General features: G+C 39.7%; 1 protein-coding gene and 2 non-coding genes across 5 annotated transcripts; all 3 read right to left on the minus strand.

Moving 5' to 3' along the window:
* Window positions 1-3,012: 3,012 nt before the first annotated feature.
* Window positions 3,013-26,585, minus strand: BPNT1 (3'(2'), 5'-bisphosphate nucleotidase 1). 3 transcript variants are annotated; one of them, XM_065938351.1, is made up of 10 exons: window positions 26,453-26,585; window positions 20,311-20,438; window positions 17,038-17,142; window positions 16,233-16,340; window positions 14,765-14,813; window positions 13,137-13,228; window positions 12,089-12,133; window positions 8,670-8,867; window positions 5,827-5,932; window positions 3,013-3,654 (listed from the first exon to the last, which is right to left on the minus strand). In XM_065938351.1, exons 2-10 carry the CDS (start codon window positions 20,428-20,430, stop codon window positions 3,506-3,508), a joined length of 972 nt encoding a protein of 323 aa, XP_065794423.1. In that variant the 5' UTR covers window positions 20,431-20,438; window positions 26,453-26,585; the 3' UTR covers window positions 3,013-3,505. The 3 variants fall into 3 exon arrangements, with proteins under 3 accessions (XP_065794423.1, XP_065794422.1, XP_065794424.1); XM_065938350.1 differs by lacking the exon at window positions 26,453-26,585 and adding an exon at window positions 26,310-26,446; XM_065938352.1 differs by lacking the exons at window positions 12,089-12,133; window positions 26,453-26,585 and adding an exon at window positions 26,310-26,446.
* On the minus strand, window positions 4,123-4,205 carry LOC136170118 (small Cajal body-specific RNA 18). Its single transcript, XR_010663562.1, has one exon. It is a non-coding gene; the product is annotated as a small Cajal body-specific RNA 18 (non-coding RNA).
* LOC136170142 (small Cajal body-specific RNA 17) lies at window positions 4,281-4,423 on the minus strand. The gene has a single exon (XR_010663583.1). It is a non-coding gene; the product is annotated as a small Cajal body-specific RNA 17 (non-coding RNA).
* Window positions 26,586-26,991: the final 406 nt, after the last annotated feature.

Here is a 26,991-nt window from a genome sequence, read left to right on the forward strand (position 1 = left end):
AGTGATTCAAGGAAGAAATAAAGGGGTAGGAGTGTGTAAATTAATATAGAAGCAATGGGAGTGAAGAGAGGATGCAAACTTCCAAATATGCCACCTGGATGACTCAAGTTTTTACACAGGAGCCTATGGAAAATCCCTTCAGAGTTATTCTCACATTGAATTTAGATTTTTAATAAAAAAATTAGGCTTAGTTCACTGTTTTTAGATAGAGAACTCTGTTCTTAGAAAGAGGTAATTGCCAAACATGGCCAGTTATAGGAATCAACTTGGGCATTTGTAAAATAAAGAGGAGTAGGCAAGAATCTGCCTGTAGTGTGGGAGACCTGAGTTTGTTCCCTGGGTTGAGAAGACCCCCTGGAGGAAGGCCTGGCAACCCACTCCAGTACTCTCGCCTGGAGAATCCCATAGACAGAGGAGCCTGGCGGGCTTCAGTCCACAGGGTCGCAAAGAGTCAGTCATGGCTGAGTGACTAAGCCCAGCACAGTACACACAGGCGAGAATTAAGAGCTTTTACACCTGAAATTCAGAGACACCAGCGAAACATCAGAGTAGGATCTTGGGTATAGAAATCTAGAGTTTGATTATTCAAAATTAGATACAGATATTGGAATTCTAGGTAAAAGACCCATCAATGAAGTCATTGCTTGTGGATTAGACCATCTAGCGAGAACCTAGGACAGAATCATGGTGAATGCTGACAATCATGGAAAGGGAGAGAAAGAGAAACCAAGCAAGGAGACAGAGTAGGAGTGGCCAGGAGGGAGAAGAGGAAAAGCAGGACAGTGAGGAGAGCTCGTTGTAAGGGGCAGGGGCCAATGGTGTCCAAGCCACTAAGACCTCTTCCTGCTGGACTGTGGCCGTCCTGGGAAACAGCACTCCATCATCTTCTCTAGTGAGTGCTATCTGCCAGTGACTACTGAGTCCCCATCTTAAAATACACAGAATCACATACTTATTCCAGAAAAATGTCTACTTCTGCTTCATTGACTACACTAAAGCCTTTGACTGTGTGGATCACAACAAACTGTGGAAAATTCTTAGAGATGGGAATACCAGACCACCTTAACTGACTCCTGCAAAACCTGTATGCAGGACAAGAAGTAACAGTTAGAACTGGACATGGAAAGACAGACTGGTTCCAAATTGGGAAAAGAGTATGTATGTCAAGGCTGTATATTGTCACTCTGCTTAAACTTAATATGCAGAGTACCTCATGCAAAATGCTGGGCTGGATGAAGCACAGGCTGGAATCTAGATTGACGGGAGAAATATTAATCACCCTCAGATCTGAAGATGACACCACCCTTATGGCAGAAAGTGAAGAGGAACTAAAGAGACTCTTGATGAAAGTCAAAGAGGAGAGGGAAAAAGCTGGTTTAAAACTCAACATTAAAAAAACTTAAGATCATGGCATCTGGTCCCAACACTTCATGGCAAATAGATGGGGAAACAATGGAAACAGTGAGAGACTTTATTTTCTTGGTCTCCAAAATCACGGCAAATGGTGACTGCAGCCATGAAATTAAAAGACACTTGCTTCTTGGAAGAAAAGCTATGACCAACCTAGGCGGCATATTAAAAAGCAGAGACATTACTTTGCCAACAAAGGTTGGACTAGTCAAACCTATAGTTTTTCCAGTAGTCGGGTATGCATGTGAGAGCTGGACTGTAAAGAAAGCTGAGCACTGAAGAATTGATGCTTTTGAACTGTGGTGTTGGAGAAGACTCTTGAGAGTCCCTTGGACTGCAAGGAGATCAAACCAGTTAATCCTAAAGGAATCAGTCCTGAATATTCATTGGAAAGACTAATGCTGAAGTGTAAGCTCCAATACTTTGGCCACTTGATGCAAAGAACTGACTCACTGGAAAAGATCCTGATGCTGGGAAAGATTGAAGGCAGGAGGAGAAGGGGGGAACAGAGGATGAGATGGTTGGATGGCATCATCAACTTGATAGATATTCAGTTCAGTTTGATTGAACTGAACTGAACATGATTACCAAAGGGGAAACATGGGGTGGGAGGGATATTACAAATTAGGATCTTGGAATTAACAGACACACAGTACTATATATAAGATAGATAACCCACAAGGACCTACTCCATGGCGCAGGGAACTCTGCTCCATGCCCTGTAATAACCTATATGGGAAAAGAATCTATGTATATATGTGTGTGTGTGCATGTCAGTCTCTCAGCCTTGTCTGACTCTGGGACCCCAAGGACTGTAGCTTACCAAGCTCCTCTGTCCATGGAATTCTCTAGGCAAGAATACTGGAATGGGTTGCCATTCCCTCCTCCAGGGGATCTTCCCAACCAACAGATCAAGGTCTCCTGCATAGCAGGCAGATTTTTTACCATCTGAGACACCAGAGAAGCCTAATGCATGTATATGTATAGTTGAATGGGTTTGTGGTACACCTGAAATTAATACAATGTTGTAAATCAACTATATTCCAGTGAAATATAAAATGAAAATACAGTGAATAAAAATTTAGTTTCTGTAAGAAATTCTGGAAATATGCAGTTAAAACTGTTAGGGTAATCCAAATATCATTATCATCATATGGACATACCCTGTTCAAATGTGTTAATGATCTTATTTTGAAAATACAGAGTTAAGTGTAAAATTTTCACTCGTATTAAAGTATTATGCAGGATGACAACAAAGAATCAAAATCACTTGGCTGTGAATTCATATTTTCTGAAAAGCTTCCCAGGTAATTTTGACATGTAGGGATTAGGGGATGATTAATTTAAACCAACTGCTTAATCCAATAACAGAAAAATTTATTTAAAAGCATGGGACAGAGACTTAAAAAATAAAAACGTAGGCAGAATGTCCAAATAATTTTGATAGCATATATTATATCTCCCTTTGGAAGGAATAGGGTCAATTACTTAACTTTCCACAGTTAGGCTGCATTATGATGTCATAAGATTAAAGTAATGCCCACAGTAGAAAATATATCATTTTCAAATACTCAAAAAAAGCTGATGAATAACAGAGAGAGCTAAAAGTAAATAATTTATTATAAAGAAACATTTCTCTAAAAATCTGTTTCTTCAACACATACAATGACATTTTAATGTAGTCAGGATGGGAGTAGGGAAACTTTTTACATTACACTGAAAGACAAGAATGAGATTCAGGTAACGACTGGTTCTGAGCCCTAGAGAAATCTGGTTTATAAAATAGGAATGTTGCTTCAACAATGGATCAGGACAGCCAATTGGAAATGAACTTTTCTTTCAATGCTCCAAATAAAAGGAGGAAAAGAAATGTGACACAGAGTGACCTTGCAAATTTTCCAGATGTCAAAATTGGTCTGGGTGATTGATTTACCAAGACATTTAAAAATTCTATTTGATACTTCTAAGTAATCAAATGTAAACTGGTGATCAACAATGAAGTAAAAGTGGAGCTCAAATTCCATTCAATTAGTTTTAAAATGTATTATTTTTGAGAACCAAGTCCTTCTCCTGGCTGAGTTGACGAGATTTCCCTTCAAGGAACAAGTGCATTTTTAACAGACTGGGGAACTCGACTTGCATAATAGTCGTAATTCCTCAGTGTGGCCAGAACTCCGGCTGAATTCATGTGCTTCACCTCCTTGTTATACTGAAGGGCATTTCCATGGATATCGGTTAACTTGCCTGTGGAAAAAACATCAATACAACGTCAGTGACTGATCAGATCATCTAAGTGTTTCTTACTTCCCTATGTAATAATATACAATGAATGCTGGATAAAATAAGGAAGATGAGGAGGGACTGCAAAGGTTAAGTGTTAATTTCACTTGCAATTTAAGACTAACTAAAGGCTGTCATTATTTTTTCCTCCTTGATTAAAATAATTTAGTTTTTTTTTTTTCTTTTTTGCCTTACTGTGCAGCATGTGGGATCTTATTTCCCCAACCAGGGATTGAACCCATGACCCCTGCATTGGAAGCATAGAGTTTTAACCACAGGACCATCCAGGATGTCCAGTGGGAGTAGGGAAACTTTTTACATTCCTCTGAAAGACAAGAATGAGATTCAGGTAACAACCGGTTCTGTGCCCTAGAGAAATCTGGTTTACAAAACAGGAAGTTTTCAATTTATATTTCTTTTTTTTTTTTATTCCGGTCTCAGTCCGTTCTCAGAACACGCTCCATCACCTAGTTCCCAGAACTCAGATTGCGCAGTGGTCACGTCATCATCGACCAGGGCTCGCAGAGTGGCAGGGGCCACCCTAACCACACCCAAACCTCAGCCTAACTGCCTCCCCCTAAGCTCCCAGACCCCGGGTCCCTGGCCCCATCTCGCCTGACACGTTTTCATAATCCTCTCAGGCTCCGGGCCGGTGGTGCCGCCAGCCACGGGGCCCAATCATATAAGGAAAATACTGCGGCCTCATCCAGGGGCTGCATCGTGGACCCGGGGGCGCCCTGTCCCCTACGCCACTCCTACACCCACACCTTCAATTTATATTTCTTGGTATCAATTAATTTCTCTTTTTCTGGAGTGATTATTTTCCTATTGATTATATTCCATCACCCACAATTCCTGCTTTCTAAAGTATTTTCTTCATTTTACCATTTATCAGTAACACTTTATTTGGTAAGCATTTAGGTGAAGTATGCTCATAAAATATAACTGTGTCATATTACAGTTTCATATAAGTTTTTTTTGTTTTTTGAATTTTCTCCTGCCAGCCCCTCCCCGCTTTTAAGATGTGTTTTTAGCTGCCCTGGGTCTTTGCTGCAGCTCACAGGCTTCTCTAGTAGTCAGGCATGGGCTCGGTAATTGCAGTGGGCAGGCTCGGTTGCAGGACGTGTGAGCAGTTTTCCAACCAGGGACAGAACTTGCATTCCCCGTATTGGCAGTGCAGAGTCTTAACCACTGGACCACCAGGGAAGTCTGAATGAGAATGAAAATGGATCGTGATTGTTTAACTTCCCTGTCACATAATGTGCTAATGAGGCATTGATGCAATAAAGTACCAGGAGAAATGACAGACCGAAAATCAAGCGTTTAAGAGTCTATGTGATCACAGGAGTTCCCTGGCAATCCAGTGGTTAGAACTCTGTGCTTCCACTGCTGTGAAAGTGAAAGGTGCTCATTTGTGTCCAACTCTTTGTGACCCCATGGACTATACAGTCCATGGAATTCTCCAGGCCAGAATCCTGGAGTCAGTAGCCTTTCCTTTCTCCAGGAGATCTTCCCGACCCAGGGATCGAACCCAGGTCTCCCTCACTGCAGGTGGATTCTTTACCAGCTAAGCCACGAGGGAAGCCTGTGGCTGGATTCAATTCCTGGTTGGGGAACTAATATCCGACAAGCCATGTATTGTGGCACCCCCTGTCCCAATACAGATGTGATCTGATGTCTATCTGAATGTGAAAAATCATCTTGTTATGTATGTATCTGTCGTATTTTTGGAGTCAGAAAAAAAATTCCAAGTCTATGATCTTCAGCATTAGCCCTGAGACATTTACCAATATTGGCTTAGAAGACACTAACTGAGGTGAGGATAATCACAATAAATAATTCTATTTGTCAAGGGAAAAAACCCTAAAAGCATTAAAGCCATAAATTAATAAGGATTTCATTACGTTAACTATGTGCAGATCAAGGTCCAAAGGAGAAACTAACTAAAGAATGAATTTGCTGGAAATCTACTTTCTTACCTATAAAATGCAGGGGTTGGACTGTATAATCTCTAACTTTCCTTCTATCATTTACATTTTAAGACTCTAGGTCAAGTAATACTACTGAAATATTATGTCCAAGCATAACATGAAAACTGTATAAAACCTGTAATTCCCCCAAATAAAATGGACTAACCTCCGACAGCATGTAAAATGACTTCTGGAGCACAGGTGTCCCACTTCTTGCATCCAGGACTTGCAAATACATAAGCAGAGGCTTTGCCTTCAATCAGCTGAATTATCTGTAAGGTTAAGAGCATAATAATCCCTTGACCATGAAATGACTGAGGTACCATTAAAGAGAAACTGCTAGTTTTTTTTTTTTTCCTCAAGCATTTCGATCCCTCAGTCAGACTCAACTTAGGTTAAAGCCTTCAGCAGGTACAAATGACACAAGTATTATGAAGAAACATACAGAGTACATGTGTAATTATACAGTGATCTGGGGGCGGGAGGAAAGTAGTCAAATAAGTATAAGGAGGATATGTGAAGCGTCTTCATATTCCAAATTGGGAAAATAAAGTTTTCCTTTTGTTATGTTGTTTGTTTTTCTTTTTATTGTGAAAGCAATATATATATTTTGTTGTAGAAAAAGTAAAGTTTTTAATCTTGTAAAAATTTGACCATTATTGTGTAAAGATTAAGACAGAAATATCAACCAGCACAGTAATGTATAAGTTTGATAAGTTCTAACAGATGTGTGATGCTGACTAATCCAACAAGCAGTTTCCTAAGTCTTTGTTTAGGATTCACGTGTGTGTGTATGCTCAGTCATGTCTGACTCTTTTTGACTCCATGGGCTGCAGCCCACCGGGCTCCTCTGAACATGAAATTCTCCAGGCAAGAATACTGGAGTGGGTTGCCATTTCTTTCTCCAGGGGATCTTCCCAACCCAAGAATCGGACCTGCACCTCCTGCGTCTCCTGCATTGCAGGTGGATTCTTTACCACTGAGCCTCCTGGGAAGCCATGGTTTATTTAGAATCATATCTGTTACTATTTCTGCTACCAAAGTGTGAATTTTAAAAGACTCGTATTACTAATACCTGTAATATTCATAGAAAAATGAGGTTGCCAATAGAAACTGTGTGACTCTAAACAGAAGCTTCCTATCAGCCCCTCATTAGCCACTTGGCTTATTTTTCGGTTACAATGTGAAATAACTAGTACTGTAAAATTCAGACTGCAAATATTGAGATGCAAAGACCAGTCCAGGAGAATGAGGAGAACCTCAGTGAACACAAGGTAACCAGCTATTCTTTTTAGGATTACCGTATTCAAGAACACCTTCAAACCATTAAAACTTGCTCCAGACTTCTGAGTAAAAGCTTTCTCTTTCTTTGAAGATATCTGTGTCAAGTCTTTATTATGTGCTAAGAACTACACCAGGAATATTTTCTGAGAGAAGAGGGGCTAGCTGTAACTTTCGTTAGATTTTCAAAGAAGTCCTTGACGCAAAAAAGTTAAGAAAGGCCCAACAAGGTCTTTTCACAGAAGAAAAAGAGGTGGGGGGTTGAGCAGGATGGGGACTTTGCTCCAACGGGGAATGGTACCCTTTGGGAACAAAAGAGGTAATGGGTTTCGTAGTTACGAAAGTAGGAGTAAAGAGAAAACATATTTCAGGGAATACCAGGAATATATTTTTACTTTGAGATGTTTAAAATTTTTTTCAAAATACTGTTACTTCCAATTTTCACTCTCTTAGAAGCAAATGCTTTTGGAAAATCTAGAAATAGCTGATTGTTGCTTCCAAAGGGTGTGTGTGCTCAGTCACTCACAAAGTCGCTCACGTCGTGTCCGACTCTTTGCGACCCCATGGACTACAGCCCACCAGGCTCCTCTGTCCCTGGGGATTCTCCAGGCAAGAATACTGGAAGGGGTTGCCATGCCCTCCTCCAGGGGATCTTCCCAACCCAGGGACTGAACCCAGGTCTCCCGCATTGCAGGCAGATTCTTTACCATCTGAGCCACCAGGGAAGCCCCCTTCCAAAGGGTAGGAGAGGAGAAATGAATTCCATTCAGTTCAATAAATATTTATCATTTGTTGCCCCAGACACACAAGTGGGAAATACACATCCTTGGGGGCATTTGGGTGTCAGGATACAGAGGAATTTACATCCCATTCTCAACTGCTGTGAAGTGGAATCACCCAGGGATGTGGTGCAGGGGAGTGCCATGATAAGCTGCGTGTTTTCATCGCTCTAGTGGCACTGTGAGGACATGACCTTGAACAGGGAACCACTTTGGAAGCTGCTGGAAAGTCTGGATGCGGGATGATGATAGGTTTCAACTAGGGCACTGACAGTTGAGATGGATGAGACTTTAGAGGAGAATTAAAAAGATCTGTAAGTAGGATCAGATTGATAGGATGTGAGGAAGGAAGGAGGACATGATGACTTTCAGGTGTCTGGCTAGAACATTTAGGAAAATGGCGATGCCATTAAGCAGACAGGAAGTAGAGAGTGGAACACATCTGGGTGCAGGCAGAGAGAGGATGTGCTCCAACTGGGGATGCTGAATTTGAGGTGCCTGAAGGATGTCATCATGATGATAACCAAGGGGCAATCAGATGAGAGGAGATCAGGGATGGAGATCAAACTGTGTTTCACTTCACTATGTTCTCAGGATGTGGGCCTAGATGAATGAATGGGGGAGGCATCCAGGGAGGGGCAGGCAGGCCCATCCTTAGAGTCTACAGAAGACCTAGGAAGTAATCCAAGAGGGTCCTTGAGAAAATAAGGACCAGCAACAGGCATGGGGTCTTATGCAAATGACTTATATTATCACTGAACTCTCTTAGATTAAAAAAGACTTGAACCACAACATTAAAAAAAAAAAAAAAATCAAATGTTGCTGAAATGGCAAATAACGATCTTTCTTCTCTTCTCCCAAACTCTGATTTCACATTTTGTAAAAGCTCAGTTATTTCTTTCAGTGGTTCAGTTGCATTTCAGAGGAGATGATGGACAGATTTTCATACCTTATTTCCTGCTCCTCCCACTCTCAGCACATCATCAGGGTTCATAGCAGTGACACAGTCTGTAACCAACTGGCTGTTATGGGACCGGGTAGTTGTGATGATATGTTTGCCAGCGGGCACTTCTTTCAGCTGAAATCCGAAGGCACCTAAACCTAAAATTCCCCAGATAGTTCTCCCCAGCACAGCATCTGGTCCTGCCTGTGTAAATGGATGAAATAACAGCAAAGCTTGTTTATTATCACTTAGAGAAAAAGGTTCATTATAAATAGAACATTTAGTTATATTAGCAGCATGATTTAAAAAAAATGGTAATGTTATAAAGTACAAAACAGTATCATTGACAAAGAAATTTTCCTGAGAGGATCAACTGATTATTCTAATTGTTTTGGTTAATAATTGGGAGTTCCCTCGTGGCTTAGTAGCTAGGATCTGGGTTTCATTGCTGTGGTCCAGTTTCTGTACCTGATTGTGGAACTGAGATCCTGCAAGACATGCAGCACAGCCAATAATAATAATAATAATAATAATAACTGGACTTCAAAAGTATGGAAAGAAACTTCTGGTTATTGCCTGGAGTTTCAGGAAAGGCAATATCACATACAGATTCCTGGTCCTCTTAGAGTTATCCAACAGCCTCATTATAGTATTTGCAAAGAGCTGTTTTGCAAAAGGTACATAAAATCCCAGGAAATGAAATACCATGTATTGATTACTTTTCATTGTCCAAGGAACAACAGGGATCACATTACTATGGGAACAGGAAATGGTGATAATATATTTGGCTGCTATAGAGACAAAGTGACTAAAGAGGCTAATACTGAAAAGTAGCCATGGATAATGGGGTCAGGGTTAAAAAACTTTACTGACAATTATGGTGGTAAAATGACAATGACAATGCAACCCCAGAATCTGTATTTCCTTTGCAGAGCTCAAAGAATTTTCAACCATATTATTATAACGATAGACTTTGCATAGAAAAACATAACCTGTATTTCGAGGAAACTAAACCTGATGCCCAAAATGGTTAACACAGAGTCATCGAAATATCATTATAGCAATACAGTGGATATACAGACATGTATTTTTACTGAATACCTAAACATGTACCAGGCACCATACTAAGAGCTTTACACGTATTATCTCATGTAATCCTCAGAACAGTCCCATGTAGCAGGTATTATCATCCTTATTTTACTGATGAGGAAAAGAAGTTTCATTCAGTAACCTGACCAAGGACTCTATAGTATATAGTATAGTGAAGTCACTCATTCGTGTCCGACTCTTTGCGACCCCGTGGACTGTAGCCTACCAGGATACTCTGTCCATGGGATTTTCCAGGCAAGAGTACTGGAGTGGGTTGCCGTTTCCTTCTCCAAGGACTCTAGGGAGATGATAATCAAACTGAGGCTCGTCTGTGTTCAAAGCCAATTATCTGTCATCACTGAACTAGACGATCTACCTCAGTGCGCTTGTCAAAATGCTTTCACACACACCATCTCATTTACCCTACGGTAGCACTCTGGGTGCTGTTATAGTGAAAGACGCTTGGGTTGCAGGGTTGGATTCCCAGGGAAGCGGGCTCTGAGTTAAGAACGGTGTTTATGAAGGAGTGCCCTTGGCATCCACGCTGTGAAAAGGCGGGGAGGTGGTGTGAGTGGGCAGAGGGAGAAACAGCTGTGATGCAGATCCGACCGCAGCTGCAGCCGACCCCAGGGGGCGCTCTGGAGCCCGAACGGCTCCTCAGGGTTGTACCACACCGGGGAGAACATACCCCAGACTGGGATGAAATGCCAGGCCTTTACACCGGTCCAATCAACAGTCACTGGAAATGGACTGCCTGCCTGCGGGAGGGCCGTGTCACTGGCGAGGCGGTTCTTTACAGGCGAGGAGGCTGGCCTCCAAAGTGCTGAGAGCACTCTGCAAATGGGCAACAGAGGAACAACCAAAGAACAGGCGCTGGGGCTCAGCGCATGCTCGCCTGCTTCTCCTGTCTGCTCTTGCGTCTACACCGTAGGAGAGGCTGGGCTTTTCAGAGTACTCATGGGCTCCGGGTGCTCATTACACTTCAGCTCAACTGCCGCGACCAACTTCATACTCTCAAGAAACCTACTAGTGGGGCCCTCCCTGGCGGTCCAGTGGTCAAGGTCCATGCTTCCAATGCAGGGGGCGTGGGTGAGATCCCTGGTTGGGGAACTAAGATCCCACATGTTGTGTGGCTAAAACATTAAAAATATTAAAAAAGTAAGTAAATAAAAACATTTAAAAAATCCTACTTATTAATTCAGCTCTCCAGTCATTCTGACAAAGAAAGGAAAGCACACTTAAAAGGGGACATCAGTATTCTGGGCCCTAGAAAACTCACATGCCCTGTGTAAATAAACATGAAGGCAAAAAGGATGGGACCCTGGACTCGGCGCCCTGGCAAGGTAAGTGCAAAGCCCACAAGGCAGCCGGCTAGCCTCCCTCTGAGCTCCTGACCTCTCAGGCTCTCTCACTGTCTCTCCCATTCAAGGTCCCCACACCAACTGTCTGGGAGTCATAAAGGCTAGCACGTTCATCTTACTGATGAGATAACTAAGATTCATCATGGTTAACGAGCTAGCTCTGATGTTCAGACAGACTGGGTTTCTTCGCACGGTGTCATGCTCTTTTTTTTTTTTTAATTTTATTTCCTGTTCAGAATTCTCTTTTTAAAAGTTTTTACCAGAGGATAGCTGCTTTACAACGCTGTGATAGTTTCTGCGATACAGCAAGGGAATCAGCTCTACATACACATGTGTCCCCGGTCTTTTGGATTTCCTTCCCATTTAGGTCACTGCAGAGCACTGAGAAGAGTTCCCTGTCCTACACAGCAGGTTCTGCCACGCTCTTTTAATTTGAATGCTTCCCAGCTTCAGTATCTGTTAGCAGCAATAATACAGTCTGAACTGTGAAGTCCTTTATGTGACTAAGAGAGCAGTATAGAGTGTGGACTGTGGTTTAGATCCCAGATCTGCCAGTGACCAACCAGGGCAAGTGATTTGTCTCAGTGTCCTCATCTTTTGAATGGGGATGAAGGTGTCCTTAAAGAATGATGGAGCATGTTAGAATGAGATAATGCATGTAGGTCCTTGAGTCTGGCAGTATACCGGAAGCTCCTGATAAATGATGAAGGTTTTAACTTGAATATTCAGCCTTGTAAACTACCAACAAAGATGAGTGACTTTTCTCCTTGTTGCAACAAATTTTAAGGCATAAGCAAGAGAGAAGGAAGAGGCAGAGAGAAAGAGAGTGTACAGAAGGAGAGGTGGTAAAGGACTGGTAACAAAGGAGAGAAGCAGAACTAGGGAAAATGAGCTGGGAAATGGCATAGACACTGGCTGCCTGGGGTACCACTTTCTACCTACCAGTGGAGCCAAAAGCCTACCTATTTTTCTCACCTTTGTGTCATTCCTGGGTTCCCTTAACTTCTGATTTTCATTGTTCTGTGGAAAGTGAATACAAGTATTCTAATCTCAGAAAGAAATGATGGAAATTTTTAGTAACTCCAAAGCACTTAAACCTTTTTTTTGAAAAATGGTGCCATGCATTGCAATATTATCTATGAATTAAATGCCACTCTTTTCATTAACAGTATTAGCTCACTTTAAAGTTTACATGACACCCTTAAGAAGCACATTATTATAACCAAAAAAGTTATATACACGGTAGGAAAAAGCCAAAGTTATCTGAGACGTAGAAATCCTGCTCTTAACTCAATTTGAAGACTCAGAAGTAATAGTCCCCATTCTGGCTACTTTTTTCTCTAAAGATCAATCAAGGTTACACTAATGTAAATACCTTAAGTATTTTATTTCAACAATTTCCTTTAACATTTCGTGTGATCTAATGGTAATATTCCTGATTTGGAAGTACATTAGCCTCTTGTTCTAGAACAACAACAATTCTAGAAAAAGACAATTTCTTGAGAGTATAGTAGAAAGTCAAAGCAGATTAAAGAGACAAAATAAGAGGAAACAGCGCAAGAGCGTATTTATTTAATGCTGACCATAATTTAGGCATTAGGTGGAATTACCTGCAAAACAACATGGCTAGCCTCTTTTCCTGGTTGAAATGGTTCATTTCTTCAATGTGCTTCAAGCACCACCTGTAAATCAGGTGTCTCAATGACCAAGCTAATCAAGAACCATATCAGTAATTCCCAAACTTTTGCTTATGATTTGAATCATAAGGCATATGTAAAAAAATATATGCAACACATACAGTGTGTCTGTATATATAAGTACATATGCATTCCTGGTATCATCACCCCCAGAGGTTCTGACCCAGTACATCTGGGGTGTGATCTGGGAATCCTTACTTTGAAAAGCTCCCCCAGACTGCAGGTGCAACCAAGCTAGAAACCACTAGATTAGATAGCATTAAGAATCGTAGAACACCGTAATTATTTATCTGAAAAAGATATTTGGGATCATTTAAGAGTAATACCTGGTAGTTATAATACGGCTGGTTAATAACTCCTGCTATGGCTTTTCCTTCATAAGCAATTCCAATAAGAACTGTTACATTGTCAAGAAGACCTAAAAAGAAGAAAACTCATATCAGTTACATAATTCATATTATGACTCAGCAGCAGCACATCAATGGCTCCCAAGTTATTTTTGCAATACAGGTATCGAATTTACAGTGATTCATCCTTGATTAAACCTACTTCTGGCAAAATACACAAATTGTAAGAGAGTGCTGACCAGGGACAGGAGTAGGAACTATGGCCACTTAATTGAATTGATTGATACACACGGTCTCATTAGTAATAATCTGTAAACCAATTAAGTAAATCAGCCATAACTCCACAGCCATCATTAGATTTCTCTGCATCGCCCTCTATCACCATCTGACTCACTTCTGCCTGCTAGATCACTCTCGATTCCAGGATCATCATCTAGATTTGCATTTCAAGCCTCTAAATTAAGATTTCTCACAGTGGGAACAATGAACTAACAAGCAGCATCAGAATGAAAGTGAAACAAAGTGCTAGTCACTCAATCGTGTCCAATTCTGAGACCCCATGGACTATTGCCCTCCAGGCTCCTCTGTCCATGGAATTCTCCAGGCAAGAATACTGGAGTGGGTTGCCATTCCCTTCTCCAGGGGATCTTCCTGACTCAGAGGTCAAACCCAGGTCTCTCGAATTGCAGCCAGATTCTTTACCATCTGAACCACCAGGAAAGATGGCATTAGAATAATGAACTGGCTCAATGTTTTCAATACAGATTCTTAGGCTCCTTTGCAGAGCTAGTCAATCAAAATTTCTGGACGTGGGGGCTGAGATCTGAACCACTTGTTTAGGTGCTCTTATACTCACTTAAACTGTCTGCTGCTGCTGCTGCTAAGTCACTTCAGTCATGTCTGACTCTGTGTGACCCCATAGACGGCAGCCCACCAGGCTCCACCGTCCCTGGGATTCTGTCTAGAGCTCTCCTATTTCTCAATGGATTATAGAGACCTTTCCTGGACATACACACTACAGAATTCACTTGTAGATGTGTCTCATCTAAGGACAGAGAAAGTCTTTTCTAGGGATTATGAGACATTTTCTTTTTTTAAGCCATGAAGCTGAGAACCAACACAAGAAAACCTACGCTAATCTTTCTTTCAAAAATAAGAATCTAAGCTTATGCTGTGCTCCTAAAATCTACCACTCTGGCTCTGAGCCTGGTCCGTTTCACTTCAATGTTGCCAACTTTAATTTGCTGCTTTCTAAGCGTGCTCATTTTAGATAATTTCAGGAGGGAGAAATATTGCACTGTTTCAAAACCCATCTTTAGAGGCCATGCTGTGAACTGAGACAGCAGTTCTCAGAGGAGGGGAGTGAGGCATGCGCACCATGGGATGATGGCAGAGCAAGGCGGTATAGTAATGCTCTTGTTTCTCTACCTAATAAAGTTGGGGGTTCAGTACAGTCTCTTTGGTTACACTGGTTTAATGTCAGTTATTCTTGTGTATGGGACCTTTGGGTTGTGGGACTGGTAGAGTATTGGGGGGATTGGCATCATATACTAGTCCTATTGCTGCCAAATACAGATAAAAAAGACAAATGTAAAAGAGATACTAACCTTCGGTATATTCCTTGGTACCATCCAGAGGATCAACCCAGACCACAAGCTAAAAAAGAGGATGTGTCCAAATTAAGCATATAAAATTTAAAAAAGTGGAAATTCCCTGATGGTCCAGTGGTTAGGACTCCTCACTTCCAATGCTATAGGTCCAGGTTTGATTGCTGGTTGGGGAACTAAGATCCTGCTAGCCTCACAGAGCAGCCAAAAAAAAAAACCAGAAATTAAAAAAAAAAATTTGATTTAAATAGATGAACTAAAAATAATCTTTTTCATTTCCGAAATTATGGGAGGCTTAAGCCAATGTCATCAGTTTTGTTATAATCAAAGAAAAATAGTAAAAAAGTATTTTGTAATAAAAGATACACAACACTATAAATCAACTGTACTTCAATAAAATTTTTTAAAATATAAAATGCTGAACTGGTAAAAGTTTATTGTCACCTAAACAACTACAACACGTTGCCATGAACATCCTGAGCTCCAGATCGTGATACGAGGAAAACTTTAAAGTAGCACCAAAAATGTGCTGTGTGGATGCTACCTACTCATTTTTATATATAAATGCTGATTTAGGAAAAATAATGACAGTTTGACTATCTTAAGGACACAGTGTATATATGGCCAAGAAAAATGAATCGTTTATAAGACTGAAATAGAATAGACAAGAAATCCTCTCTTCTTAGGACTTTTAATATGATTCAGGATACGCAGTCATGAGCCACCAGAATTACAACACTTGATGTGAATTTATTAGGGCATATTTCTGATGGAAGACACCATGAATTTTCTTTCTATACTCCATATCACAGAACAAAGCACCTTACTCATAGTATGTGCTCAATGAATGTGTGTTAAATAAACTAAAACGCGAAAATTAAAGAAGTATAATAGCTATTTGAAGCCACAGATTTAACTTAAGCAACTATAAAAAGCAAAGGGGATAATTTTTACGGCCTTCCAAAAATATAAGGCAGTGATCCATTTCAGTTCCAGTGATCACTTTCCAGTTCCAATTACCCACAAAAAGTTTTACTATCAAATCTACTAAATAATAAGTTAGATTTTCTCCCTAAAAGTATTATCATCATCATCATTATTATTATTGGCCATACCATGCAGCCTGTGGTATCTTAGTTCCCCGACCAGGGATTGAACCTGGGCCCTGGCAGTGAAAGCACAGAGCCCCTAACCACTGGACCACCAGGGAATTCCCCCAAACATATTTTTAGTAACAGTTTTAGAGTGAAGAGGAAATCAACAGAATGAGACAATGAACTCAAAATTAACAGGTGAGGCATCCCATATGGTTGCCAGACATTTCTATGTTGGCTCTAAAAGATTTCAGGTTCCTGGTTGCCCTGTTTTTTATAACTATCAACTTTTTATTGTGATGGCAGATTTTATTGCCTTTACTACAACAAAAACAGAAGATTAATAGAGAGGTAAGTAATAGTATGGGTCATACATCTTCCTCCTTGATAGCACTGTACTGTGACGGGCACGGCTGCTTCAGTATCTCCTCCCACTGACCATCTTCAATCAGCTCTTGATCCACGTCTTCAGGAGGCAGATCCTAAAGCAGGGAATACTGGTGATGACCGAAACTATTTCCAGTTTACAGAATACCCTCTGTCTCAGTACAAGTAATGCAGCATCATAGGTTTCACTAGTTCTTTCTGTTTACCATTTCTATTTGGAGCTTTTAAAGCTAACTGAATAAAATTGCAAAAACAAATCACATATGGCTTATCAAAGTTCATTACAAAGGGTCCTAATTTCATTATCCTGAACAAGGATTAAAAGCAAAAGAATGTTTAAGTATTATACACTTATCTATACAAGTGGCTCTGATATCAGCTATGTCTTACTCTCAAATATATGAGATGTCAATTCCTTCACCTTCACAGTGTTAATCTTTGAATAAATAGGCAAGTAAGTGTTAAATGAAAAAAAAACAGGAACAACAAAACTCATTTTATTTCAAAGTTGGAGAATTCTGCTCTTCTTATACTTTGTATGCTGAATGTCACAAGCGTAACCATATTGTCTGTGGTCAAGAACTGAGACATCTGGTCTAGAAATAGACCAAAATGTTAAAAGCAGACACCTCCTGAAAGTCCAAGGAACATCACAGTTATTTTTATGTTAAAACACAAAAATATAATGCTTGCAATCATAAAAGTAGTGTACAAAAAGTGACAATTACAAATCTATATGGTGAACAGGGATTAAAAAAAAAACAAAACCACGGTATCCCTGACAAGTCCTACCTCTTCCCCTATAATTGTTAGTTTGGGGAACTTCCGTGCCAATGAAGAACATATGCTTGCTTGAACTAATCGGTCAGCCTTGGTCTGCAGGTCTGTTGCACAGGTCTGCAACAAAGAAAGTACATTTTAGCAGAACTAATAAAAAATAAGTTGTTCTTTGATGTCTCATGTGATTATCTATATTCATTTAAATTATAGTCTGTTTTAAGACTGACGGAGCTTAACATCATATGAGTCAGCCAGTTTCTTGGCTTGGTTTTCCTCATGGGACTTCTAGTGGTTAAAGTTGGGAAACGAGCTTTTAAATTATTTAGAACATTTTCTGCCCCAGCTCACAAATTCCTTTTATCAGATCTCTACATTAATCTTTTGCTCAAGTAGGTTGACAGACAGGAAATTTGTACATTTTTCAAGGCAGTTAACAGTATTTCTGATATGGATTCTTCTATAAATTTCACTCACTAATCCTAATTCTAATAATTCAAGAGGTCCTCAGAATGATTATTTCTTAATTCAAAATTCTTACTTTTAAACTATAAAAAATATGAAAGTGAACAGCAGTAATATTTACTATCTAATTCACCTATGGCATGCAACTCAATCCACATGTTATAAAATCACACTTATGAAACACAGTGACCACTTTGTTATCTTGTTTTCACCCAGTTAGGATATGTCACAATTTATAGATGTCTGTTTAGGTGGATTTACAGGTTATCTTCAACAGGAGGAACGTTTGTAATACTTTGTAATGAGATAAGGAATGACTGTGAAAATCAAATTTTTTTCTGCCACAGTGAAATTTGCTGCTTATCTCAATGCAAAGAACAATTCTGCTAGAATGCATTGCTGCAAAGGCAGAGAACTCTGTTCTATTTCCTAAAGAACTGTGCCCGGCACATAGTAGGTGCTCTGTAAACAACTGTGGAATGAAGCTACTAGAAAGGTTTGTTGAAATTGAAGATTACTCACTTAGCAGTTAAGTTTAGAGACCATTGCTTCAAAGGAAAAGACACAATGACAGTCATTCAACCCTATGAAGAAAGCTATTCCAAATACTTGCTAGGTAAGATATTTCCTGCTCTTTCTACTGACACAGTGCCAGACCTCACCATTCTGGATATTTTGTGTGACAAATCTGATTTTGTCCTGTCTCTTTTAAAATGAGGTGTCAACAAGTGGATATAAAGTACTAAGAGTATCTGACCAGTAGAGAGGACAGTGAAGTGATTATCTTTTTTCTTTTTTAAAAAATACGTTTTTACTTATTTGGCTGTGCCAGGTCTTAGCTGCAGCACACAGGATCTTTGATCTTTGTTGCAGCATGTAAATTCTTTTAGCTATGGCAAGCTAACCCTTAGCTGCAGCATATGGTAACTAGTTCCTCGACCAAGGATTAAACCTGTGCCCCCTGCATTGGAAATGCAGAGTCCTGGCCTCTGTATCACCAAGGAAATCCCTATTATCTCTTTTTCTAACTTGAACTCTGTATTTCTACTACTCTTTAGTTATACACCACAAAGTGGCCCATCTAATATAATCACAACGGAAAATCAATTTAAACAAAGTAAGTGATACTAAGGGAAAAATATGCAAAGATATGATCTAAAATATTGGCAGTAGTGGACTGATAGATGATTTTGTACTTTTTGCCAATTTTTTCCACTTCCTATGTTTCATAATAGAGAAAACGATAACAAAGAAAAGATAGCAAGATCAGTAGCCTTCTTTTTTTTTTTTGATCAGTAGCCTTCTAAAGTAGCTATTTTACACTGTTAATCTGTCATTGAGCATGTATGTGATCAACTAAAACTTCTTTTTCAAACAAATTTGAATCAGACTCACTCCTAAGTACTTGAACACAAAATATGGGACTCTATAATTATTCCTATTGTAATATCTTGTTGAATTTGGCCCATCTTTCTCATAGCTGACAACTATTTTGAACACTTATTCTGTGATCCAATATATTAACTAGCCCTCCCAGCTTCATTTTTATTGACAAATTTGATCAGCATCCTTTTTTTTAGCCTCCTCTTCAACACCACTTCGGGAAAGATGCATTCAATAAATTTTTTATACTGTATTTAAGTTAATGGCTAAAGAGAGAAAGACAGTTAAGAGCAGAATCCTCTGATCTGTCACCAGTGACCCTTATCCAGGTTGAAAGTGAATAATGAAAAAAATTGGGGGGTAACATTGTCATTGTTCAGAGTTATGAGTACATCGACCAAGGTTCAGGATAAGGGATGGAAGATGTCATTTATATATTATAAAAAACTTGAGTACTTTCTGAAAATGGAAAATGAGGGACTATAACATTTTTTTAAAAGATTGATTCAAAATCAGTTTTGACTTCAAGATCAAAATACCCTATATATCTCTTTCCTATACTATTAAGTCCATAAATCTATCAAAAAAAGAAATGAGATTTACTTCATTTGTTCTTGTGATTTTTAGTCTTAATTTTTAAAAGCAATTATGCTAAAAATCTTATAATTAGTTCACAGGAACTTATTTCTAAGTTTTTTTTTTACTTGTATATAGGTCCTTATTTTTTTATACAAGTAGCCTTAAGTAGATGCTTGACTTATCATAAAGGAGTGTTTAAACTACATCTCTATTTCAAACCATCAAAATGTTTATAATATCCTAAAATTTTTCCACTTTGGTAAAACTACAATATTTATTAAAGATTATGATGAAAAGTCAAATTTGTAATGTGAAATAACAAGTCCTGTGGAAGAAATTATGTTTTAAACTAGAACACATGCAGGGTGAGACTTCTTTTAAGAATCAACTACCACTCTAAACTATCTTTCTGATAATTTGCCCAAGTTTTTAGTTATCATACTAGAAAGAAAAACTTTGCTTTAGGCTTCTTTTCCATGAAGAAAAAAAAAAAAAATCTAAAGCTTTGAATATAAGGGATATTTGTTTAAATGCCAGATTTGACCAAACATGTCAAATTCACTAAGGACAGCACGACTCTGCCTGAAGTAGATTATTTCAGGATATGAAGCTTGGTTCCAGTGCTCTGGAGCTGGACAGTGGTCAGAAGACCCAGTCATACAAATAAAAGCTTTGGATGTAGGAAGTCTGGAGTCTTTTTCAGAGCAGAATGGAACCCATTTGAATTAAGGGTCTTGCAATCTCCATAAGGAAGCCACTGACTACTTCAACTATTAGTGTGTCTAGATTAGTACATCCTTTTACCTAAACCTCAATGAACAATAATGAAGTTCATATGAAACTAGATGAGACTTTCAGTACCTTCTCAATGATGCCCAGGTCTCCTTCGGCGATAACACGCCTGACTATCGTTCCTGCCTTTTGAGCAATAGAATATGCTGAAGCCACCAACCGCATCAACACAGTGGGACTGGATGCCATGATGGGCCCTGAAGGAAAATCAAGAGAAATGTTCTGTTACTTTCAAAACCAGCTGCTGGTTTCATTTACGTGAATTCAATTCAACACATAGATATTGAGCTCTTCCTTGGGACTGCTTCAGTTAACTGTGTAGATTCTCTAATAAACATCTATTGAAAGAGACTTGGGAAAAGGCTCCATTTCATCATCAGCTCTCCCAATAAATCCAGCAGGATTCTTTTTCTCAGCAGGTGGGACATTTTTGAGGCATAGAGGTAACTGGTTCAGGCCTATGAGCATGTGAAATGTTTGATGTATGATGTGTGTTATGTGCAAATGCTGTATATTAAAAGGTGGTTTAGGGGCTAAAAATGTACTATATGCCCTAATGAGAGCTAATATTTTGTTGGGCTGCGGGTGAGATACTGTAACCTAATGTCTATAAAACAGGTAATGCCAAGAGAGGGATGAATAGCATAAGGGATGTGTGTGTACGTGGGAAGTGTGTGTGTGTGTGTGTACGTGGGAAGTGTGTGTTTGTGTGTGTGTGTGTGTGTGTGTGTGTGTGTGTTTAGTCGTATCTAACTCTTTGCAACCCCCTGGACTGTAGCCCGTCAGGCTTCTCTGTTCATGAAATTTTCCATGCAAGAATACTGGAGTGGGTTGCCATTTCCTACCAGGAATCTTCTCGATGCAGGAACAGAACTCAAGTCTCCTGCATCTCCTGCATTTACAGGTGGATTCTTTACTTCTGTGCCACCCGGGAAGCCCTTATGTGGGAAGTATTAATAGTTAAAGAGGGGAGGGATTGTATGTGATTACATTTAGTTTCTGAAACCCAATGACTATTCCTTCAGACATTAAATAAAATTTCACCCACTGGTTATTTACTATCATTCTCACCAGGGGCTTCCCTGGTGACTAGGATGGTAAAGAATCTGCCCGCAATGCAGGAGACCCGGGTTCAATCCCTGGGTAGGGAAAATCCCCTGGAGAAGGGAGTGGCAATCCACTCCAGTATCCTTGCCTGGAAAATTCCATGGACAGAGGAACTTCATGGGCTACAGTCCATGGGATCGAAAAGAGTCAGACATGACTGAGCAACTAACACTTCACCAGCAGCCAAACAGAACAAACAGCACGGTCATAGGAGTGAAGACCAGTCATTTGGGAAAGTGAGGAGTGTCATGTAGCCCCTGGCCCAACAAAAAATATGGAAAAACAGTCTTTATGATCAAGTATGGGACTTCCCTTGTAGCTCAGTTGGTAAAGAGTCTGCCTGCCTGCAATGCAGGAGATCAGGGTTCTACCCCTGGGTCGAGAAGATCCTCTGGAGAAGGAAATGGCAACCCATTCCAGTATTCTTGCCTGGAGATTCCCATGGACAGAGGAGCCTGACAGGCTATAGTCCATGGGGTCACAAGAGTCGGACACAACTTATCGACTAAACCACCACCACCAGGATCAAATATATTCCTCTTTGAAAATACAGATTCAAATTCTGTAATCTTACTGACTTTTAAAAATTATAGTTGATTGACAACGTTGTATTAATTTCTGCTGTAGAGCAAAGTGATTCAGTTATACATACACATTCTTCTGCACATTCTTATTGACAGTTTTGATGCTGAAATACACCACTCACGCCCCCTTTGAGGTTAAATCACTTACTTCCCCATTTGCTGAAAGGGCTGTCAACAGATGGCCTTTAGCTGCCACCTTTCTTTGGGAATTTATCTGAGAAGGGTCATTTCACCTGAAACTGGTCAACAGGCAGACGTAAAGGCCACTGATCACTCCAACTGGGCTGCTGCCCCAATTCCAATGGGCCATCCTAGCTTCTAAATGCCCACTGGGTGGGCTGAGCCTGAGCTGGGGCTGCATCACGGCCCAACTTCCCACCCCACTGCCCACCGGCTCATTCCTAGCTCCTTCACACTTCCCATGACGAATCCTGAGAACACTCCCTAATAAACCTCTTGTGCTCAATCCTTGTATTTTGTCTTGTATTTTGGGCCTGGGGGAACTAATCTGTGACAAAAAACTCTCCCACTTCTGACCAAATCAAGTGACCATATTTCAATGCAACAAGGGAACACAACACAGAATAGAAAGGACATTAATAACCTCAATTCAGCAATAGCCATCATTTTTTCCACCAATTTCTGACTGCATATTTAATTTGATACACTTTTTAACCTCTTGACAGCTTTTTTTCTATCATTCACATTCTGTTCACGGGGATTATGAACATAATGGAGACAATAAACACGTGAAACAGTTGAAATCCCTCAGGAGGAAGACAACTGAAATTGATGTAATGAATAGCATACTGGGATCAGTATGGAACTAAGATAAAAGTAAAATGGGTTTCTACATATCTGAACACATAGAAATTGTCTGGAACTAAGATAAAAACAAAATGGGTTTCTACGTATCTAAATCTTGTTTATCTTATTATATTATAATCAGGTTAGATTCATTTTCTTGGCATACTGAGCACTAATGTAGCAAAACTCTTTACAATGATTACTATTGATACTTCAGCAATAATTCAGAAAGAAAACAGGAGAAATGATTTAGCAAACACTTTGTTGATCTATCTCTGCTCCCTTATATCCATGCCCAGCCATGGAACTGATTTTTTCTGTGCTGGAAAAAGTAGCCTTCAGGTAGCTGATCTCTTCTCCCCAGGTGTCTTAACCACTGAGGATATTTTAATGTGCTGGTGAGCTCTTTCAGACCCCATGTTTTATACAATGCCATCTGTGAAAGGCAGATCATTTTCCCACACTGTATAGTGTTCTAACTTTTCACAGATATCATTTACCTTTGAACCAGTTCAGTAACCATCCCAGCCTTGGCAAACTTCATATATGACTAAAACCACTTCCTTTTCTGCTTGCCAAGGCCACAGTATTTTCTTTCTAAAGAACAGCTTTAGGCTTTGTCTTCTTACTACATTCCTCAGAAAATGTGCACCATACTTATGAATCACCCTTTAAAACAAATACCAGAAAAAAAAATACCAGTTTTATAAGAATGTAAAAAATCAGGATGTAAAGCACCATGATTTATAAAGAGATCTTGCAAATCACTTTCAGTTAGCAAAGGAGAGAATATTTCTACTATTTTCTCTGAAGTACTTCTTTGATCCAAACTGAACTACTGATAAAATATTAGGCTATCCCCAAGTCCTAGTAATTTTCTTAAGTATTTTTAAAATAAATGAACAGAGTTTTGGCTCTTTGTGGAATGAAAATATAGCTAATCATATTATTGCAAACCGTGTAAAAGACCTTCCTATTATAGATAGGATAAGTCCCCTCTCACACCCCAAGTGAGAATTACCTGTTGATGGCAAAGGTGAAGGCAAAACAAGGCAAAAAGCTCCTTCTGCAAGTTCTTCACTTCCTTACCGCAGTTCAGATTACATCCACTGTACTTCCTTCTCTACCCGTTTTGCACCTTCTGGGTCCTAAAACACTGTCTTTTGTGAGCTTGTCTCTCTGAAAGCTCATTCAAAAACAGTACAGGGATTAGAGGCCCTAATACTGGGAAAGACTGAGAGTAGGAGAAGGGGGTGACAGAGGATGAGATGGCTGGATGGCATCACTGACTCAACAGATATGAGTTTAAACAAGCTCCGGGAGTTGGTGATGGACAGGGAAGCCTGGCGTGTTGTGGTCCATGGAGTCACAAAGAGTCAAAGAAGACTTAGTGACTAAACAACACAATAACAAGGGTTAAAGACAGGCGCTGGAGCCTGCCTCCTGTGTTCAAGTCCCAGCTCTGGCACACATTAGCTTTGTGACCTTGGGAAAGCCACTTCAAATTCTCTGTGCCTCAAGCGGTAATATGGAACTAACAGTAAGATTGTAACATAGAGTCGTTATAATTATTAAATCAGTCCAGGCACAAGATAAACACTAAATGGTGCTGGCTAACCATTATTACGATGACTGTTCTCATCACTGACTGTCCTGCAGGGACATCAGGACAGCATTAAGGGCAAAAAATTCCTATAGCTTCTTCGACATTATTTTGCCTGAGGATAGGGTGATAAACAGTATGACCATGAATCACACACAGTTCAGGCTGTTTTTCACAACATTCTGGGCTTGAGGCTTAGAGCAGGAAAAAGAATTGTATGACATTTAAGGCAATCAACCTAACCTCCTATCATTTATAGTGCCAAGAGGGCTCGTTCAGAAGGACAAAGATAACAGAAATCAAATGATCCATTTCTTCCCATAACCTGGGAGAGGCATCTTGAATTCAATATAAATGTGCTGAACATATGAGGATTAGGAACTTAAAACACATGATGAATTCTCAATCAAATCAAAATACTAAGATTATTTCTCTTTTGGAACCTGACTGTAACAGAGCAAATTCTAAAAAAAAGAGAAAAAAGCAAAAAGAAAAAGCAATGGGCAGAGATACTCTTCTCACAAGTTATCAATATAGGATATGATATAAAATTACAGTAATTAAAAGTTTAGTCCTGGGCAGAATTTGAGAGTCAAATTAATGACATCAAATTCCAGAGTTAGATCCAAATACACTAAAGGTTGTAATTTAAATCATGGAGGAAAGTTAACTGTACAAAACATCGTTAATTACTAATCTTCTAAAAAAAAAAGTTGGAATCTTTTTGTACTCTTTATAACACTGTATATTCCAGACCAAAGCATGATTTTGAGTAAACAACGAAAACATTAAAGTATAAAAATAAAACATGAGTGAAATGTTTTATAAATTTGGAAAAGAACTTTTAAACATGACTAAAACCAAGAATCCACTATAGAATAAATTGATAAATCTGACAGCATAAAAATTAAAACGTTTATATAACCAAAATACCATAAACAAATAGATGAGTGACAGGATGAGAAAAAATTTTGTATTACATACTAGACAAATGAACTAATTTTTGTTAAAGGGCTTACATATATCAATGCACAAAAGATGAATAATCCAATAAAATTGGGTAAATGACACCAATAATAGGCAATTCTTAGAAAAATTAAAGTAAAAGCCATTAAATCGTGACATGTTCAAGTGTTAGTCACTCAGTCATGTTCAACTCTCTGTGACCCCATGGGCTGTAACCCACCAGTCTCCTCTATCCACGGGATTTCCAGGCAAGAATACTGGAGTGGGTTGCCATTTCCTCCTCTAGGGGATCTTTCCCACTCAGGGACAAACCCATCTCTTGCACTGCAGGCAGATTCTTCACATCTGAGCCACCAGGGAACCCACAACTTCACTAATTATGAAAGAAATGCAATCTAAACCAATGAGAAATGATTGTTCATTTGTAAGACAGGCATAGGTAAGAAAATTTGACCAGTGTTGGCTACAGTGTGAGGGAAAATCCTCCTGATCATTATTACCAACGATATAAAGTGGTGAAACCTCTTTTTTGAAAATCTTATGAGCAGTAAAATATACACACCTTTTAAACTAACAACTACATTTTCAGGGAATCCAAATATATTAAGGAAGTCTACAACCAGAAAAGACAGTAGGAAGAATGTCTGCTAATTTAATGAAATTTAATTTTAGGCGTAAGACAGTCTCTACATTTAAGTGTACTAAACACCGTCCAGGTTTGCCTTGTTATTTCAACAATATAGAGCCATAAAAAGACCCAGGGGCATGAAAATAATAGCATGGATAAAAAACCAAAATACTGACACTCAAGAATCTAGGTCCGAAGTTGAAGTATCTGGAGAGGCACCCTGGCTGACGTAATTTTTATTATTATTATTTTTTTACAAAAATCCCTTGAATCTCTTCGTATTTGTGCAGAGGGGTGGAGTTAAAAGGACGAATAAACTACTCAGATCTGCCTAAGGTCCTTGTGCTGACCCGAAGGGGAGAAAATTACTTACGGTGACAAGACTGGGACCAAGTCAGTCGAAACACCCTTCAGGGGTAACCAAAAAAGCTTTATCAGGCACCGGGGCCCGGGCAGCGCCCCGTACAGCGCTCACCGTCCTGGGATAGGTCACCAGGAGATGCAGAGCAAGCCTACCTCAGCTACTGAGCATGCGGGTAATTCGGCGCAGGCGCAGAACAGCTACTTGGCCGTCGCCGGCTCTGACTCCCACCTGCGGGAAAACTCCACTTGCCGGGTTTTCTTCGAGCTCTACGTAGGGGCCAGTCTCCTGAAGTCAAAACGAAAGGTGTATTAACTATTCAGGGATCATTCTGGCTTCCTCCAGTCCACTTTGTGCGCACAGTTCATCCTTAAGATATTCGTCGGGTTATTGATACCGCCCTGCGGCGGCGGGCCAGCTGCTTAACCCTCCAACCCTTGGGGTTCCTGGACACCCCCCACCTTTGCTCCCCTAAACAAGATTTTATGCAGAAGTATGTTATTAGCGCTTACTTTTTTTTTTTTTTTTAACCACTTACCAGATTCTTAAAAGTGCCTGTGACTCTTTCATTTGCCTGATGATAAGTCCTGGAAGATTTTCTCTCTTTCTGGTAGGATGTACCATATTAGTTTGTTTCTTTTTTTTCTTTTTGAGGCATTGGGGGAAAAAAAAAAACCTAATTACGATTTTTATT

This window comes from Muntiacus reevesi, chromosome 5 (genome assembly GCF_963930625.1).
Source record: "Muntiacus reevesi chromosome 5, mMunRee1.1, whole genome shotgun sequence".
Lineage (NCBI taxonomy): Eukaryota > Metazoa > Chordata > Mammalia > Artiodactyla > Cervidae > Muntiacus > Muntiacus reevesi.

What these genes read in the sequence shown, in the direction of transcription:
- BPNT1 (XM_065938351.1), bottom strand. Translation starts at nt 20,430, where the DNA reads ATGGCATCCAGTCCCACTGTGTTGATGCGGTTGGTGGCTTCAGCATAT. An exon ending in TACCAAGGAATATACCGAAG is followed by an intron (nt 13,229 to 14,764) that starts GTTAGTATCTCT and finishes TCTTCTTTTTAG; the next exon opens with GTCTTCTTGACAATGTAACA. An exon ending in AACCCAGGAATGACACAAAG is followed by an intron (nt 8,868 to 12,088) that starts GTGAGAAAAATA and finishes CCATTTACACAG; the next exon opens with GCAGGACCAGATGCTGTGCT.